The sequence below is a fragment of the Artemia franciscana genome, chromosome 1 (assembly GCF_032884065.1).
Source record: "Artemia franciscana chromosome 1, ASM3288406v1, whole genome shotgun sequence".
Taxonomy (NCBI): Eukaryota; Metazoa; Arthropoda; class Branchiopoda; order Anostraca; family Artemiidae; genus Artemia; species Artemia franciscana.
In genome coordinates this window covers 24638400-24656027 of record NC_088863.1, presented here as the reverse complement: position 1 = coordinate 24656027, position 17628 = coordinate 24638400, and the positions used below count along the sequence as shown (strand labels likewise).

The 17628-nt window shown below is 36.9% G+C and overlaps 1 protein-coding gene across 1 annotated transcript in view; it reads right to left on the bottom strand.

Annotated features, from left to right (window-relative positions):
- LOC136027279 (LIM/homeobox protein Lhx9-like) overlaps window positions 1-2338 on the bottom strand; it is a 51375-nt gene extending 49037 nt beyond the window's left edge. Inside the window, exon 1 of the mRNA XM_065704371.1 lies at window positions 2205-2338. Within this exon, the coding sequence (XP_065560443.1) occupies window positions 2205-2246 (42 nt within the window). The 5' untranslated portion in view covers window positions 2247-2338. The remainder of the gene's footprint in view (window positions 1-2204) is intronic.
- Window positions 2339-17628: the final 15290 nt, after the last annotated feature.

Genomic DNA, 17628 nt, shown 5'->3' with positions numbered 1-17628 from the left:
CCCCCTCCCACTGCCTTCCAAGAGAAAAAATCATCTATTTACATTCCTTAAAATTTGCCTGCATAAATTTATTTGAATGTAAAAATATGATATTTGCGGAAACATGTGGATTTTCACAGACAATCACGACAGTTGGCCATTTTTAAACAAAAAGTAAGTTCTGTGCACAGGCCGACGGTATGAAGCTATAATTTTAAAGTAACTCCGTCGGGTAGTAAACAGGTATTAAAAAATTACATTGGTGTTCTATAATTCTGTTTTAAAAAGTTTGCTTTAATCCCGTTGGTTTATTTTTGTGGTGTATTTTTCTAAGTCAAGCATGTTTTTCCTTAAACGGATATCAGAAAGATAAGCTAAATAGCCCCGGCTTTTTTAGCACTCGTTGTATTTATTTGTTGTTCCTATGTTAGATTTCAAGCCAGTAAATAGAACGCAAAACCTGATTGCTTCGTTTGTGTGAAATTTTGAGCCAGTAAAAAGAATTTTAAAGGTTTGAGTGACATTTTTGCAAGTCCAGTATCTGTTTCTCAATGGACATTCCATACACTCCTAAATACTGGTGACATGCAAAATCATAGCTACGATTCAGATTGTTTTTTTATTTCTATAGGGGAACGGGTAGAAAACCCTATGCTATTAAAAGTCAGAATAGGGAATCTAACAATCGGGATTGTAGATACACATTCATAGGCTACTATGATCAGAAAGAATAAAGGTGGATACGAGTTTTATATTGGAGAGGGGGGGGGGGGTGAAAACCTTTTGGAATTCCCTTGATTTAAAAGTCAAATAATTATTATCTAAAGTATTCTGAACTTCAACGAATAGTTTGCAGCGGCCTTAATTGGGGGAACGGAGAACCCGCCTTTTTTTAGGATTTTCATTGAAAACAACTACTTTGCCCTTCCCCTATATTCTGAAGCATTCACACATACACACACACTCCTATGTCACCTTGAACTGGCGCCACTGATAGTTTTTGTAACATGGTGGAGGCAAACTATAAGAATAATGTGGACTTATGATAAAAATAAGCTGTATCTACAGAGCCTTAGAAGACAGTCCATCTTACATATTCCTTTGGATTACCTAAGGATGGACAACTTCCCATTATTATTATCTGATTGAACAGCAAGGGCTTATCCATGATTTTTATTCGGGGAGTTCTATTTTTGAAGAAAAGAGTCACATATGGAAAATTCACGGCGCATATACAATTCGGGGTAAATGTTCGACCATCGGGGGGGGGGGCATAAAGTAAAGTGATGCACTTTTGGAAATAATATAAGCTAAGTAATTATTTTAGAATCCTTTAAGTCCTTTTCAGAATTGTATAGTGTTGCAGTCTGAAGGGGCTAACCACCCAATCTATACTAACAAAATAAATATTTTTCACAGGACTCATTTTCAATAGTTGATGGCAAAAGAAAAGCACGGTTTTCGTGCGAACCCTAAACTTTTATGTCATTTGCAAATAATTAATGCAACCTTTTTTATTAGACTGCTTTGGAATGTAAAGAATAGAGATAGCCTCTAAATTTAACAAAGAAGGCATATTCTGGTTGTAAGTTACATCTTGAAAATTCGATGGTACTTCCTTGTTAGCTAGTACACACTCGAAAATTTGGATCGAGAAGATCAGACTGGGTGAGGGCTAAGTGGAGGCTGTACTGGGAAGCTAAGCCAACATAATTACATCACTCACCACCAGCGAGAACCTACAGGAAGATCTACCACCTTATCTCGCTGGCAAATGCGATTTAAGGTAATAACTGTTTTTCACGGTCTTTATACCAGACAATTAACTTCGGCTCGGTGGAAAAACTACATTGTAGCCATATCTTAATTAAACTTTTAATTGGTATTTTTGTTTAGGTTGGGATACATATTTAATATAATGATTTTTGGGCGGCCCCCTTCCATAATTTTTTGTTATGGTTTCCAACTATTATATTTTGCTACTAAAATATTACATTTTCATCATGATTTAGTATATTTCATTGTGATTCAACTAGATTCAATTCTTGAGTGTGTACTAGCTAATAAGGTAGTATCGATTCAAGCAAAGGGCAAATCAGTTAGAAGGGTCAAGTAGGCTAAACAATATTCTTCAGATCCAGTAAGATGTGATTGTTCAGCCTATTTTCCGAAATTTCTTTCAAATACCACTCCGTTTTCTGCTATTTCATGACGTATTTACTTACCCAAGCTAATGTCTGCATTGGTTGTCCGTCAAAAATTCCCATACCCCTTTGAACTCTATAGTAGGGCAATCACAATAACCTTCGACTTTTTGACATTCACTGCGCAAGTATCAGCATAAACTGTTTGTAAAAGTGGCCTACCAGCTGAAGAAAGACAGACGCCTAAAAAACACCCAGAAGGCGGAGCTACAGAACTCCAGGAGGTGGGAACTTTCGAGCGGGCGTATATTTTCCTCAATGCAATTAATGTGACCCGAAAAATCCTTGATGGTCTCAGATTTTAAGGGTCTTGTCCCTGTGTCCTAATTTTCGAAAATATGCGTTTGCATAACCGAAATAAAGCAACAAATGTGTTACTCTAAAATCTAACGACTTAGCCTGACATTTAAAACAGAGAAAACTTTGCTGCTAAAGTATTCATTTCTACAGATATTCGTTAAAAGAACCTGTATAGAGTGTGGGGTAAACCCAATAGTTATTTTTAAGACAATGTCCCCCAGAGCTTTGAAAGTCTTACTAATTACAGGGTGAAAAATAACCATGGGAGTATGCCTAAGTTTCGACCAGGCCTTGGTTTACCAACAGGCTCACTAGGCCTTGGCTTGGGGGTACACAATGCCATTGGGCGCAATAAATTATCACTGAGTGATTTTTTCTTAACAAAAAACTGTATTGATGTGATTAATCTTCAAAGTGCCAGGTGCACCCCACCTTTGCGCCACCTATTCACAGAAAAGTGATTTTAAAACAACACACAAATTCCATGTCCACTTATAAACTATTAGAAATCTCCCGAGAATGGAAGCTTGGAGTTTAATGTCACCTCTCTCTTTCATTAATTTCAGCTTATCAGTTGCTTTGTGCTCAGTAGTTCAACTATCTCCGAACTTTTGGAGATTTCCCAGAAATTCTTACAAAATGGAGCCACAAAAGCGCTTGAGCCTAGTAGTTTCAACGTTTTAAATCTGGCCCTGCTTTCACCGGTACCCTCCCCCCTATCAAGCACCAGTTCCTTATCTAGCCCTGGTATGGACTACAGCGTTCGTTTAGACCAGTTTAAGATAACAAATGCCCGTATGACACCCACTTTTTTCAATCAAAGTACCTCATTTTCCTTTTTCTGAAAGACGTCTCTTTAATCAGAAATATTTTTGATTGAGCTACTATTTACCATGTTTAAATTCTCTTGGCTAACGCTGATAAACAAAATAGGACACTTGAAACTATTTTCGCCAAATCTTAATTCTTAGAAAATAACAAAATCCACCTTTCAGAATTCCCCTGGTGCAAAATGGCAAAATACCAACTGTTGATTGCTAACATGGCTGTATCCAGGAGGGGCTTCCCGGTTTGAAGCTGCACCCCCAAAACTTTCTACGAGTCTTAAAAAAGTAGCAAAATTACATGTAAGCAAATTTTTGGCAACAAAAACCTTAATAATTACCCCCCGATAAAAATCTTTGATACAGGTTTAAAAGACAAACATCCCTATGAAAGGGCACTTACCTAAGTTTAAATAAAAACCTAAACTAGCCCAAGTAAAATCAGATACTTGTCTGTTATACCAACCACACTCAAGAAGTGAACTTAGATGAATCCTAATGAAATATAGCAAAATATAAGGAAAATATAATACCTTAGTAACAAAATTGCGGAAAGTACAACAGAGAATTATGAAAAGCAGGCCGCCCACAATGGATTATATTAAAATACCTGACTATCCAACTCTATATGTTAAATTTTTAATAAACCTGCATAGTTGTTTACCAAACTCAGGCTAAGCTGATTATCTCTAAGTGTACACAGAGAAACCAATTTTAAACAGATGAAGAATGACTGTGTGGTCATTATAGTATCTGAGTAGCCTACGAATGAAAGAAATATAACTTAAATTCTATAGTATGAACCAGGAACGAGTGAACCTGGGGCCCAGGGCCTCTTACTGCCAAGAATCCAAAAACTTCCTGAATTTCTGGGCCCTTCTTATTCAAGTAATTAAATAAAGGTTATTTCCCATTATCACCCCCCCCCCCTATGAAATTCTCCGTACGTTTCGGTTGTTATCAAATTTAAAGGATGTCAGATATTGAAGATCAGCCATCCTTATGTAATGCGGGATGAATCATATTCTGCCTTATGCAGTTTTTTACATCCTGCTTTAAAGATTAACTGCTTATAGAAAGAAAAGACAATTACTTTTGGGTATAATCGTTTTTCAAATTATGCAAAACCACATAATCAACATTTTGGCGAAAATATAATTCCTTGTCATTTTCAGACCTTATTGTAAGAAGAAAAAAATATGAGAGAATAAAGCTAACAATTAATTTTATGAATCCATTCAAATAAATATCAATATGAACGATTTGAATAAAGAATCAAATATTTATTTAGATCGATATATATTAGCGATTCAGATAATGTCCAAGAAATTGAACTATGCAGATGTATCTGTCATAAAACAAAAAAAAAAATGTTTCCGGAATAAGAGGACATAGCCATGATTTTGCTTGTGGAGAGCTTCATTGCGTTGATTCCCTCCGGAAAACGTCAATTTAAATCCGTTGTATTACAAGAGTTAATTTTCAGGTTCCTGACATGGCGGGGTTGAGCACCCCTCCCCCTCCCTTACCGGAATCCTTTTCTAAGCCACTGCCTACTCAATTGGTAATTGTACAACCATAGTGCTGCTAAATTGTCGAAAGTCACCTGAGTTATTAATTAATTATAAACATTTTCCCGAGGATGAAATTTCTCATTTGAATTAATTTTATCGTGTTTTTTATATTTTAAGACAGACGCATTTGCAAATGTAATAGATAGAGAGCAGCATTAGAAAATAATGATTTTTGTATGAAAAGTTTCAACCTTGTTCTTTGTTCTTAGCAGATAACTTTTCATTTTGAATCAATCAATCCTCCTTTTTAATAGAAAGCAGAGGTCTATTACACTTTCTAACATGTTCCACATTAATATTTATACAATATACCACCTTGGAAACCTTATCATCAAGTAAAGTTGGTGAACCTAGTAAATGGAAACATTGCGAAAATGTACTATACTTCCTGTTTCGTCACGTTTGCTCAGGTCAAATTTTCCCCCCTGATGAGCCTTTTACTTCCTAAAATCTCTCTGTTCAAGATGAGATTTTCTTACTTGCAAAATGGATATGGATACGGTTTCTGCATCTGCAAATAGGACAGAATTGAAATAAGTAAAAAACAAGAAATCATTGAAGAAAAAAAATTTCTTCATCGAAAAACATGAAAAACTAATCATCACAAAATAAAATAGGACTAAGTGTGTTTTATAATAATATTCGTACTGTAGCTAAATATATAGGTCAAATCAGTTGTAGGGGGAATCCGCTCCAGGAATTTAATTATTTTCATTTTTACTTTCAATATTTTAATAAAGACTTTAATATAGCTCCCAATTCTCTTATTTTGAGTTGAAATACCCAATAAGGGCTAATAACAACCTATTCCTTGCGTTTTGGTTTAATTATAATTAATCCTAATAAATTATGATTACTTTGGATAAATAAGCTTTTGAGGAAAGGGATTCTGTTTGAATGATTGGCCAGATTGGGAAGAGGCAGGATAACCCATAACATAGACCTGCCTCTATGTACAATATCATGCTGACTTCTCACTATTTTTATTTTTCTAAGTATTTCTTTTAACAAGCTCCAAAAACAGAATTGACATAAGTGTGCTGAGGATTTTTACTGTTATTAGTCACGTTTCACTTGAAGTCAGCGCTACTTTTGTGACATTTCACGTGAAGTCAGCGCTACTTGTGTGAGATTTATCTCTTTACCAGTATGCTGTATGAAACGTCTGCTGCAACTAGGATAAAGTGAGTCCGAACAGAAAATATATATTTTTCTCAAAACTTAGAAATTTAATGCTCACATATAAGCGGTACCAACCCATACTCTTTATCCATTGTTATCAGTTTTATCATGCAGCACTAAGAGACCGAGCTTCACATGGTGAAAATGATTTCAGACATAAGAAAAATAGTCGCCTCTCTTCCGGTAATTAAATAAAAAAAGCAAGTTTTTTTAACTGAAAGTAAGGAGTGACATTAAAACTTAAAACGGACAGAAATTACTTCGTATATGAAAGGGACTGCTTCCTCATCAACGCCCCGCTCTTTACGAAAAAGTTTGACTCTTTCTCTCAACTCTTCTTTTTAAAAAAGTAAAAAAAAAACTTTATCGTAAAGAGTGGGGCGTTGATGAGGAAGCAGCCCCTTTCATATACAAAGTAATTTCTGTCCGTTTTAAGTTTTAATGTCACTCCTTACTTTCAGTTAAAAAAACTTGCTTTTTTATTTAATTTCTGACCGTTTTTTAATCAATACATATTTTGATTTTGGCTCTCCGCGGAGGAATAATTAAAACAAAATTTGCATTTTTTTTTTTTTGCTAAATGGCTTTCTCATAATTTTGATCGAATAATTTTAAGAAAAAAAGAGCGAGGGAGGAAGCCTAGTTGCCCTCTGATTTTTGGTTATTAAAAAGGCAACTAGAACTTTTAATTTTTTACGAATCTTTTTTTTAGTAAAATATATACCTAACTTAAAAATTAGCTTACGTAAAGAACATTAGTCTTCTCATTAGTTTTATTACATATATGACGGGGTACGCCCCCACGTCAGTACCACGCTCTTTGCACTAAAGCTTAAATTGTGTCCCAATTCATTAAGAATGACCCCTGAACCACAAAAGCCATAGAATAAACAGTTGAAATTGCTAAAAATACTTTAGCGTAAAGAGCGAGGTATTAGGAGGAGGTGAGCCCCTCATATGGGTAATAATTTCTGTTCGTTTTAAGTTATAATGCTGCTCCTTACTTCCAGATGAAAAAAATCTTTTTCATATTTATTTTTTCATTGTTTTTTTTTAAATAATGCTAGAAAATCCGGCACTCCCTTCATGGAAATTTTCTTCCCCCATGATAAACTTCTCGATGTAAAGTTCCCCCAGAATATCCCCCTCTCCTCAACCCCTCCCCCAACCAAAAAATCCGCCTGAAAACGCCTGTACACTTTCCAATAACCATTACTATATGTAAGCCCTGGTCAAAGTTTGTAACTTGCAGCCCCTCACACGGGGACTGTGGGGGAGTAAGTCGTCCCCAAAGACATAGTTATAAGGTTTTTCGACTACGCTGAATAAAACGGCTATCTCAGAATTTTGATCCATTAACTTTGGGAAAATAATTAGCGTGGGAGGGGCCTAGGTGCGCTCCAATTTTTTGGTCACTTAAAAAGGGCACTAGAACTTTTAATTTCCGTTAGAATGAGCCCTCTTGCAACATTCTAGGACAACTGGGCTGATACAATCACCACTGGAAAAAAAAACAATTAAAAAAACAAAAAAAAAAAGAAACAAATGAACACGCATCCGTGATCTGCCTTCTGACAAAAAATACAAAATTCGATATTTTTGTAGATAGGAGCTTGAAACTTCTACAGTGGGGTTTTCTGATACGCTGAATTTGATGGTGTGATTTTTGTTAAGATTCTATGACTTTTAGGGGGTGTTTCCCCCTATTTTCTAAAATAACACAAATTTTCTCAGGCTCTTAACTTATGATGGGTATGACTAAACTTGATGAAACTTATAAATTTAAAATTAGCATTAAAATGCAATTCTTTCGATGTAGCTATTGATATCAAAATTTTATTTTTTAGAGTTTTGATTACTTTTGAGGCGGGTCGCTCCTTACTACAGTTCGTTACTACGATCTATTTGATGGGTATCCTGATTTACAAACAAACATTAATGTGTAATTTTTATAAATTTCATTTTTTTTAAGAGCAATACAAAGGAGAATGTAGTTTTCAAACTCTAGGTGTAAATTTTTCTCATCCGATTGGTATCCTTGACAAGTTTAGATTAGTGTAAGGTTTCTACTGCAGTACTGAAAAGATATGTTCAGATTTCTTGGACATCCTTAGTCAAATAATTCTCAATGAGAAAGTTTAGAATTAACACAATTTTTATTCGAATAATTTAAATAAAAACACTGTCGCTATATCAAATATAGGGGAAATTTCCAAGGTTATCCGTCAAGCTTTTTCCAGTGGACACCTTTTTGTTATTTTTTTTTTTAATGAAAAAACAACCTAAAGTGCACTTTTTAGGTGCTTTGTCGCACTTTGTCATTGCCTTATTAGGTCAGTTTAATAAAGACTAATTAGATAAAACTCAGTTTATAAATGAGCTCATAATTCGCTCTCTATGATATTCCAATGTTTCTATTCCATGAATGTCTCCTAAATGCACCTTTACTGTACCATGAGACACTTTATGACGGCCTTATCGAATATAGTATGTAAAATTAAGTTAGAAAAACAAGTTTTTTAAACCGAAAGTATGAAGCAACATTAAAACACAGAACAAACAAAAATTATTCGTAAATGAAAGGTTAGACCCTCTTCAATACCTTGGTCTTTACGCTAAATCTGTTAGAACTTTTAAATAAGCTTCCTATTCTAACTCAACAGCCCCTGTGTTTCAGTAGCTGTACTTAAAAATTGGGGCAAACAGTGAAATTTTAGCGTAAAGAGCAAGGTATTAAGGAGGAGGCAACCCTTCATGTACGGAATAGTTTCTGTTCGTTTGAGTTTTAATGTTGCTCCTTGCTTTCACTTGAAAAAACTTGTTTTTTATTTAATTTCTGTTTGTTTTCTTTAATAATGCAGGTAACATCTCCGCATGCAAAATTGATTTGGCAAAGATAATGTAAGACAATTAACAAGAATTTCGTATAGGAATTCCGTCAAATACCCCCAGTGTGAAATTGACTCTAGAATTTTTACCCCTCCCCCGGGGAGTTTATTTCCCCAAGGAAGATTCGCCCAATGGAAATCAATCTCAAGCACAAACCCCTCCCCCGGAAAATGTCTGTATACTTCCCAATAACAGATGCTTTGCGTAAACAATGGGCAAATTCTATAACTTAAAGACCTCTCCCGACGGAATTTGGTGGGGTTATTTTACCCATAAAGACATGGTTATTTGATCTGTTAACTGCAATGGACAAAACGGCTATCGCAAAATTTGATCAGATAGCTTTGGGAAATAAATTGGAGTGGGAGGGGGGCCAGATACCCTCCATTCTGTTTCGTCACTTAAAAATGGCACTATGATTTGGATTCGGATACGGCCTCTTTCGATCTTCTAGGATCATTATTTCCATAGGATCACCCCTAGGGGAAAAAAACACGCATCCGGGATCTGTCTTTTGGCAAAAGTAGCGATATTCCACATTTTTATGGCACTTGAAATCTACCAAGTGACATATAGCGATCGCAAATTCTATCGGTCTGTCTGTCCCGGTTTTCGCTACTTTAGGCACTTCAAGGTAAGCTAGGACGATGAAATTTGTCAGGCTTATCAGGAACTGTACCAGATTAAATTAGAAATTGTAGTAACATTCTAGTTGAGTGACATCTTGCTATCTCAGAAATGGGTTAGGCTAGGAAAATGAAACTTTCAGGGATGGGTCTACAGGCTAAAGTATGTTCCGGGAAGGTATTTTTGAAGTACCTACCTCCATTCCTTCTCCCTCCAGAGGACCCTGACCTTTGATGACCTTCAAAAATTTGTGTATTTTAAAAGTGAAACCTTGTGATATAGATCTTCTGCTTGAATGAAGTACAACAAAATTGTTTTCAGCTTCACAACTTTGCTCAATCCCAATTTATAAGATTTTAAAGATATGCAAATACATTTCCTAAATTTTGAAAAAAAAAGAATTGATACGGCTCAGAATTCTACTCAAATAACAAGAATTGCATTCTCAGAACTAAAGGCAGAGAAAAAGCAACTGGTAACTGAAAATTAAGGGAAAATGTTGTTTTGTCGAAATTTCAATAGGATAGACCTGTCATGTAGGTAAATTTCAGGGCTCTCTAGAGGGAGAAAGAGTGGAGGTGTGTATTTTAAAAAACCTTCCCAGGATATACTTTAGCCTGTAGACCCATCCCAGAAAGTTTCATTTTCCTAACCTAACCCCTTTCTGAGATAGAAAGAAGACACTCAACTAGAATTTTACCGAAATTGTCGTTTCCTCGATTCGATCATTTGGGTGGGAGTAGGGCGGGCGGTTAAATCGGAAAAATTAGAAAAAAATGAGATATGTGATCAAATCTTAATGAAATTTTATCTTTGGAAGGATACCGTGACTCAGAGCTCTGATTTTAAATCCCGGCTGGATCCGGTGACATTACGAGGAGTTGGGGGGGGGCTAAAATCTTGGAAAACGCTTAGAGTGGAGGGTTCGGGATGAAACTTGTTGGGAAAAATCAGCACAAGTCCTAGATACGTGATTGATATAACTGGAATTGAGCTACTCTCTTTGGGGGAGCTGGGGGAGTGTTAATTCTGAAAAATTAGAAAAAATGAGGTATTTTTAACTTACGAAAGAGTGGTTGGATCTTAGTGAAATTTGATATTTGGAAGGAAATTATGTATCAGAGCTCTTACTTTAAATCCTGACTGGATTTGGTTACATTGGGGGGACCTAAAATCTTGAAAAACGCTTAGAGTGGAGGGATCGAGTGAAACTTGGTTGGAAAAATCAGGAAAAGTCCCAGATATGTGATTGACATAACGGAACGGATTCGCTCTCTTTGGGGGAGTTTGGGGGAAGGTTAATTCTAAAATATTTGAAAAAATGAGACATTTTTAACTTACGAAGAAGTGATCGGCTCTTAATAAAATCCCATATTTAAAGGACCTCGTAACTCAGATCTCTTATTTTAAATCTCGACCGAATCTAGTGTAATTGGGGGGGGGGGTCGGAAATCTGTGAAAACGCTTAAAGTGGAGATATGAGGATGAAACGTGGTGGGAAGAATAAGCAAAAGTCTAAGATATTTGACGGAAATAACCGGACCGGATCCGCTCTTTTTGGTGGAGTTGGGGTGGAGTGATTCGGAAAAATTAGAAAAAGTGAGGTATTTGTAACTTACGAAAGGGTGATAAGATCTTAATGAAATTTGATCTTTAGAAGGATCTTGTGTTTTAGAACTCTCATTTCAAATCCCGACCAGATCTGGTGAAATTGGGGGAGCTGGGGAGGGGGGAACTGGAAATGTTGGAAAACGCTTAGAGTGGAGATATCGGGATGAAACTTGATGGGAAGAATAAGCACAAGCTATAGATACGTGTTTGGAATAATTGGAACGGATCTGTTCTCTTTAGGCTGGGGGTTGTTAATTTGGAAAAATTAAAAAAAATTGAGGTATTTTAACTGAAGAACGGGTGACCGGATCTTTATGAAATTTGATATTTAGAAGGAACTCATGTCTCAGAGCTCTTATTTCAAATTCCGACCAGATATGTTGACATTGGAAGAAGTTGGATGGGGAAACCGTAAATCTTGGAAAACGCTTATAAATTTTGTAGATACGTAATTGACGTAACCGGACTGGATCCTCTCTCTTTGGGGGAGTTAGGGGGTGGGGTTTAGTGCTTTAGTAAGTTTGGTGCTTCTGGACGTGCTAAGACGATGAAAATCCGTAGGTGTATCAGGGAGCTGCACAAACTGACTTGATAAAGTCGTTTTCCTCGATTCGACCATCTGGGGGGCTGAAGGGTGAGGAAAAATTAGAAAAAATTAGGTATTTATAACTTACGAGTGGGTGATCGGATCTTAATGAATTTTGATATTTAGAAGGACCTCGTGACTCAGAGCTCCCATTGTAAATCCCGACGGGTATTAAGCCTCTGATTCTCCTTTTAGAGTAATCTATTAATTCTTAGAATTTTGCCAGAGCTCATACCATATGAGCTATTGGCTCTTGGCTCTTCTGACCTCGTCACAAGGGCCATATTAGCTTTTAGCTCTTGTTTTATATAGGAGCTTTAAACTTCTAACAGTAGGGTTCTCGGGTACACTGAATCTGATGGTTTAGTTTTTATCGAGACACATTGAATTTTAAGGGATGTTTCCTCCTATTTAAAAAATAAAGCAAATTTTCTTAAGCTGGTCACTATTTGATGGGTAACACTAAACCTGATGTATCTTATATGTTTAAAATCAGCATAATAAGCTGATTCTTCTGATGCATCTATTGATATCAAAATTCCGCTTTTTAGTGTTTTGGTTACTATTGAGCCAAGTCCCTCCCTACCTACAGTTCGTTTCCACAAACTGTTTGAACAAGACACGATATTAGAATAGTCATAAATCAGCTCTCAATTATGTTCCAGAGCCTCAATAGCTAAGAAGAGAAATAAGATGACATGTTACTGCTGCCGATGTAAAAGAGAGATTTCCTTTTTCATATTGTTCAATTTTCGTGTATAAGATTTCAATAACGGCAATTTAGAGGGTGTATTTTTGATTTAGTAAGACCTTATTTTCAAATCTCATGCAATTAAATGCCACGGTGCGTGGGGCTGTTGGAATAGTACAGAGTTCAACTGCAAGATATAGTCTCCTAAGATTGGAGCGGGAGTGGGAAGGAAAGGGAAGGGATTACATTTTAATATTAAGGGTAAGGCTGTCAAAAACTGAGCTTATTCAATTCACCACCAGCCACACGAAAGTTTGTTTACATTCCGCAACTTTTACTGTCGTCTGCAGCAGCTCGTTGCTAACAGCCTTAGTAAAAGGTAAGCCTACTGCTTCATTTATATTTATTTGATGCATATTTGTTGTTTATTTATGTATTCCTTAATGCTTTTGAATTTAACAGAGTAACGTATTTACTAAATCGTAACTTTTCTTCGTTATCACTTGAAGTCTTATTGTAAACTTGAAGTCTTTTTCCTTTTAACCACTTGGCAACCACTTGTCAAGGTAAAATTTAAGACAAATTAAATACAGAGTCGCCATTTGGGCCAAATCCTGGGGTGGGCATGAACTCCATCTGCCCCCCCCCCCCCCGATTCACTTCGTGTCGCGTAAGAAAGATGCGGGTTTTGGCAGCACATCGATTGAATATTCTAAGTAAAAACGCATTTTCAGCACCCGTGTGTTGCTTGAAAATGTACTGTAACCGAATGAGGAACTCAGCCACACTGACCTCTAAGATTAATTGCAACAACGAAGAATACATGCAACGAGGTTAAGTGATTAGTGGAAAATTCAACCAGACTACAGGCTGGCATACCTCAGCGAGAAACTTTCTTATTTAAGTAAACAATACATCGGTGAAAGTAATCTTCATTTACATGCTGAAGGTTGTAACCAAAATCTCGGTTTTCCTTCAGCAGAAATCTTCCAGATCAAATGTATTTATAAAAAGGAAAAACATAGCAAGATTATAAAATATTACAACACTCAAGGTAACAAGGGGAACCGCCGAGGTTTCATCTTTGCAAAATCGTCAACAAGCTAGTCGTAGACCAAATTTTTTATTAAATCCTTCTCTGCAAATATCAAAAGGAGGGGACTGGGACGATCATCTCCTGCTGTAGACCGCAGGTAGTTTTTCACTATTTCTAGGCTAGAAAACAAACGCTCATTGCTCCCTGTTGTCACACGAAGCTTGGCAGCCATACGAAGTAGTTTAATTACTTCTGAGTAAGCCACTGGTAATACCTGAAGATGGTCGACATTGTCTAGGAAGTTTTCCGGCTTTTTCTCCTCATCGAGCAAGAAACGTTTAGCAATGCCAGCTTGAGATTCGAGAGGAATGTCGTCGATATCCAGCTCGCCATAAAGAGCAGTGAAATGCTTGAGCAGCTCTGTGTCCATAAACTTGGTTGAGCTTGGATCCAAGGCTTCAAGTGTACTCAGCACTGGCAAGTTATCTGTGAACCTTCTGTAAAATTCTAATTCGCTTCATTTCATCTGCCACAGTAGTAGTCCGATTTCCATATTCGATGAAATTCTTTCCTAGCGTCAAAGTTGTCACAAATTATTTCATATGCTGGGAGATCTTTTGAGTTCTTCGAGGTCGTCCTTTCTGACCAACAGAGGAGGGTCTAGCCGCAGATTCATTCACAGCAGGTGCTTCGATTTCGTGTTCTGTCGCAAACTCTTTAGCCTTCTCGAAAAGCGATACGAATGAAGCGTCTGAACGCAGGTCGGTGAGCTCGCTTCTTGTGGCCTGAATCATGGTGCGCGATCGAGAAATAACCAAGTCGACAGCCTGGAGCTGCTGAGACAGCGAGTTCGTCGCTCACATAATTGCTTCTATGTAGTGCGATTGTAAGATAACAAGGAACGATTCCATCTTTTTCAGGGGCCCAGCTGCCTCTGCCCATACTTTGCCGTCAGCTCCATCGCTTACAGCCGACAGTACAGCTAAAATGCATTCATATCAGAGTTTAGCCTTTGATATAGATCAATACCAGTAAGACAATCATGTGGCAGCACTTCTTTCCAGCTCCAGAATTTTCAGTTCGGCAGCTTTCTGGACCTCAAGAAACAACTGATGCCGAGTGTTGCTGTTGGAAATGGATGTGTATAGAGTCTGGACCAGTGAGAAAAAAGAACCAACAGTGCCGACAGATTCAACGCAGCTCGCAATGACCAAATTTAGCTTATGTGCGTGGCAATGAATATAGAATGCCTGTGGTGATTTCGGTCTCAAAAGAGCTTGAACACCGGAGAATGGTCCGCTCATTACGCTTGCTCCGTCGTAGCACTGCGCGACACAGTAATTCCAATCGACTCAAATTCTTGTCACTGTGTCATGAATGAAATTTGCTAAACTTTCAGCATCCAGGCTCTTCATGTGATAGCATCCGATCGGTCTTTCTTTTACTTTTCATTCGTCGAAGTACCTAAGAAGAATGGTGAGCTGCTCTTTCTTCGAGTTGTCCTTTGTTTCGTCGACCAGAACGACAAAGTATTTGGCGCTTTTTAATTCTTACACTATCGTACGCTGAAGCCAACACATGATATTCCTCAAAACATCAAATTTCATTAAGATCCGGTCACTCCTTCGTAAGTTAAAAATACCTCATTTTTAATTTTTCAAAATTAACCCCCCCAACTCCCCCAAAGAGAGTGAATCCGTTCCGGTTACGTCAATCACATATCTATCCTGATATCTATAATCGGGTGTGGTTCCTCTGCCAAATTTTATCGTCCTAGCTGACCTAGAAGTACCTAAAGTAGCAAAACCAGGATAGACAGACAAACCGACAGACTGACAGAATTTGCGATTGCTATATTTCACTTGGTAGATATCAAGTGCCATAAAAACACGGAAAACCCTTTTCCGCCCAAATTCAGTTCTTTTAGTCCGCAAAACTGTGAGTGGCACAGAAAATTGAAACTTGCACTTACTCGCTGAACCAGTTCACATGGTGACAGTTTCTGTTTCTTAATCCATCTACTCAGAGAAGACTGCCTCTTTCTCCTTCTCCAGGGCTTCCAATTTCCGCTTTTGAGCTCCTGACAAACTCATGATAACAAACAAATAAGATATTGAATCAACAAGATCACAAATAATTCTGTCGCTCCAATCCCAATCCTTTGGATGACTTTATACTAACTAATGCTAATTTCTATTAATACCTTAGGTCAATAGGCTTAATGGTGTAAAGTCTTCTACTCCTCTCCGTAAAGTGTGACTTTCTCTGTGATGTTCTTTAGAGTCTTATGGTAGCGCTGGCCTTATGGTAGCGCTGGTAGAGGATATCAAGCGTCTCTAAATTTCATAAGGTTTATGTGTCGAGTATAAAAATGTTTATTTACACATGATACAGTAAATGTACATAAAACGAGGACAGAAACAGAATAAGAACTGACTCGAGTAATCTAAAACGGTGGCTCATATTCACTAAAACATGGAAATCAACATTGAAATATTTGCCAGGAACTGACCTAGTTTAATCTGTCAACTTACAGGAATTACTGCAAATATTCAGAATTTATAATATTAATATAATCATCTAGAAAATGGGCATTTGACAGAACTTGAGAATTTAATTATGTATCTAACCTACTTTCAAAGTTTACAATGGTTAATAGCAAATAGCGTAATTATTATGGCCGGCAAAGGGCCCTTTGTGGTGGACGCTTGGGCCCCCTGGAAAATCTGGGGTGGGCATTGGCCCCCCCCTGCCCCCCCCCAAATGGCGCCTCTGATTAAATAATAAAAAACGACTTTTTCGACTGAAAGTAAGGACAGCATTAAAACCTAAAGTAAAGAGAAACTATCCTGTATATGAGGGGGCTTCCCTTCGTCACCCCTTGCTCTGTACGCAAAGGTTTTATAGTTCTTTAAAAATGCTTCTTGTTCAAATTCAATAGACCTTGTGTTTCCGCAATCTTTTTTTAAAAAATGGTGAAAAAAAGCAAAACTTCAGCGTAAAGAGCAAGGAAAGAGTAGCTTCCCTCATAGGAAGAGTTTCTACTAGTTTCAAGTTTTAATCTTCCTCCTTATTCCTAGTTGCAAAAATTTATTTTCTTATTTAATTTCTAACCTTTTTTAAGCCATAGCAGGAAATGCTCCCCTCCCCCCATGTAAAAGCTCTGTTGGAAAAATACTCCCAGAAACTTTGCACACCAGGGAAATTTATATGCGAGGAAAATCCCCACACTGCAAAAATCCCGCCTCTCTTCAATAAAAAACCAAATATTTCCCAATAACAAAGGCTCCTATACTTAAACAATGTGCAAATTGCGTAACTTAAAGCACTTTCCCCGGGGATTATGAGGATCATGTCATCCCAAAGGCAAAGTTCTTTGACTTATTAAATAAAAAAAACTAGTTTTTTTAACTGAGAGTAAGGAGCGACATTAAAACTTAAAACGAACAGAAATTACTCCGTATATGAAAGGGGTTGTCCCCTCCTCAACGCCCCGCTCTTTATGCTAAAGCTTTTAATTGTTTTAAAAAGTAGAATTGTGGCAAAGAGTCAAACTTTAGCGTAAAGAGCGAGGGATTGCGGAGGGGACAACCCATTTCATATACGGAGTAATTTCTGTTCGTTTTAAGTTTTAATGTCACTCCTTACTTTCAGTTAAAAAAAACTAGTTTTTTTTATTTAATTTCTGAACGTTTTTTAATTAATGCATGTTTGATTTTGGCTCTCCGCACATAAATTATTTAAGTGACATCTGTATGATAATTTTTTTTTGGCTAAATGGCTTTCTCTTAGTTTTGATCAGACGATTTTGAGAAATAAGGGGTGGGGAAGAAGGCCTAGCTGCCCTACAATTTTTCGGTTACTTAAAAAGGCTACTAGAACTTTTAATTTATAACGAACGATTTTATTAGTAAAAAATATGCGTAGCTTAAGAATTAACTTACGTAACAAAGTTTTATATTCTTATATTTTTATTATGTGTACGAGGAGGTTTGTACCCTCGTTAATACCTCGCTCTTTACACTAAATCGTAAGTTTTGTCCCAATTCTTTAAGAATGACCCCTGAATCAAAAAGGCCGTAGAATAAATAGTTGAAATAACTAAAAACACTTTAGCATAAAGAG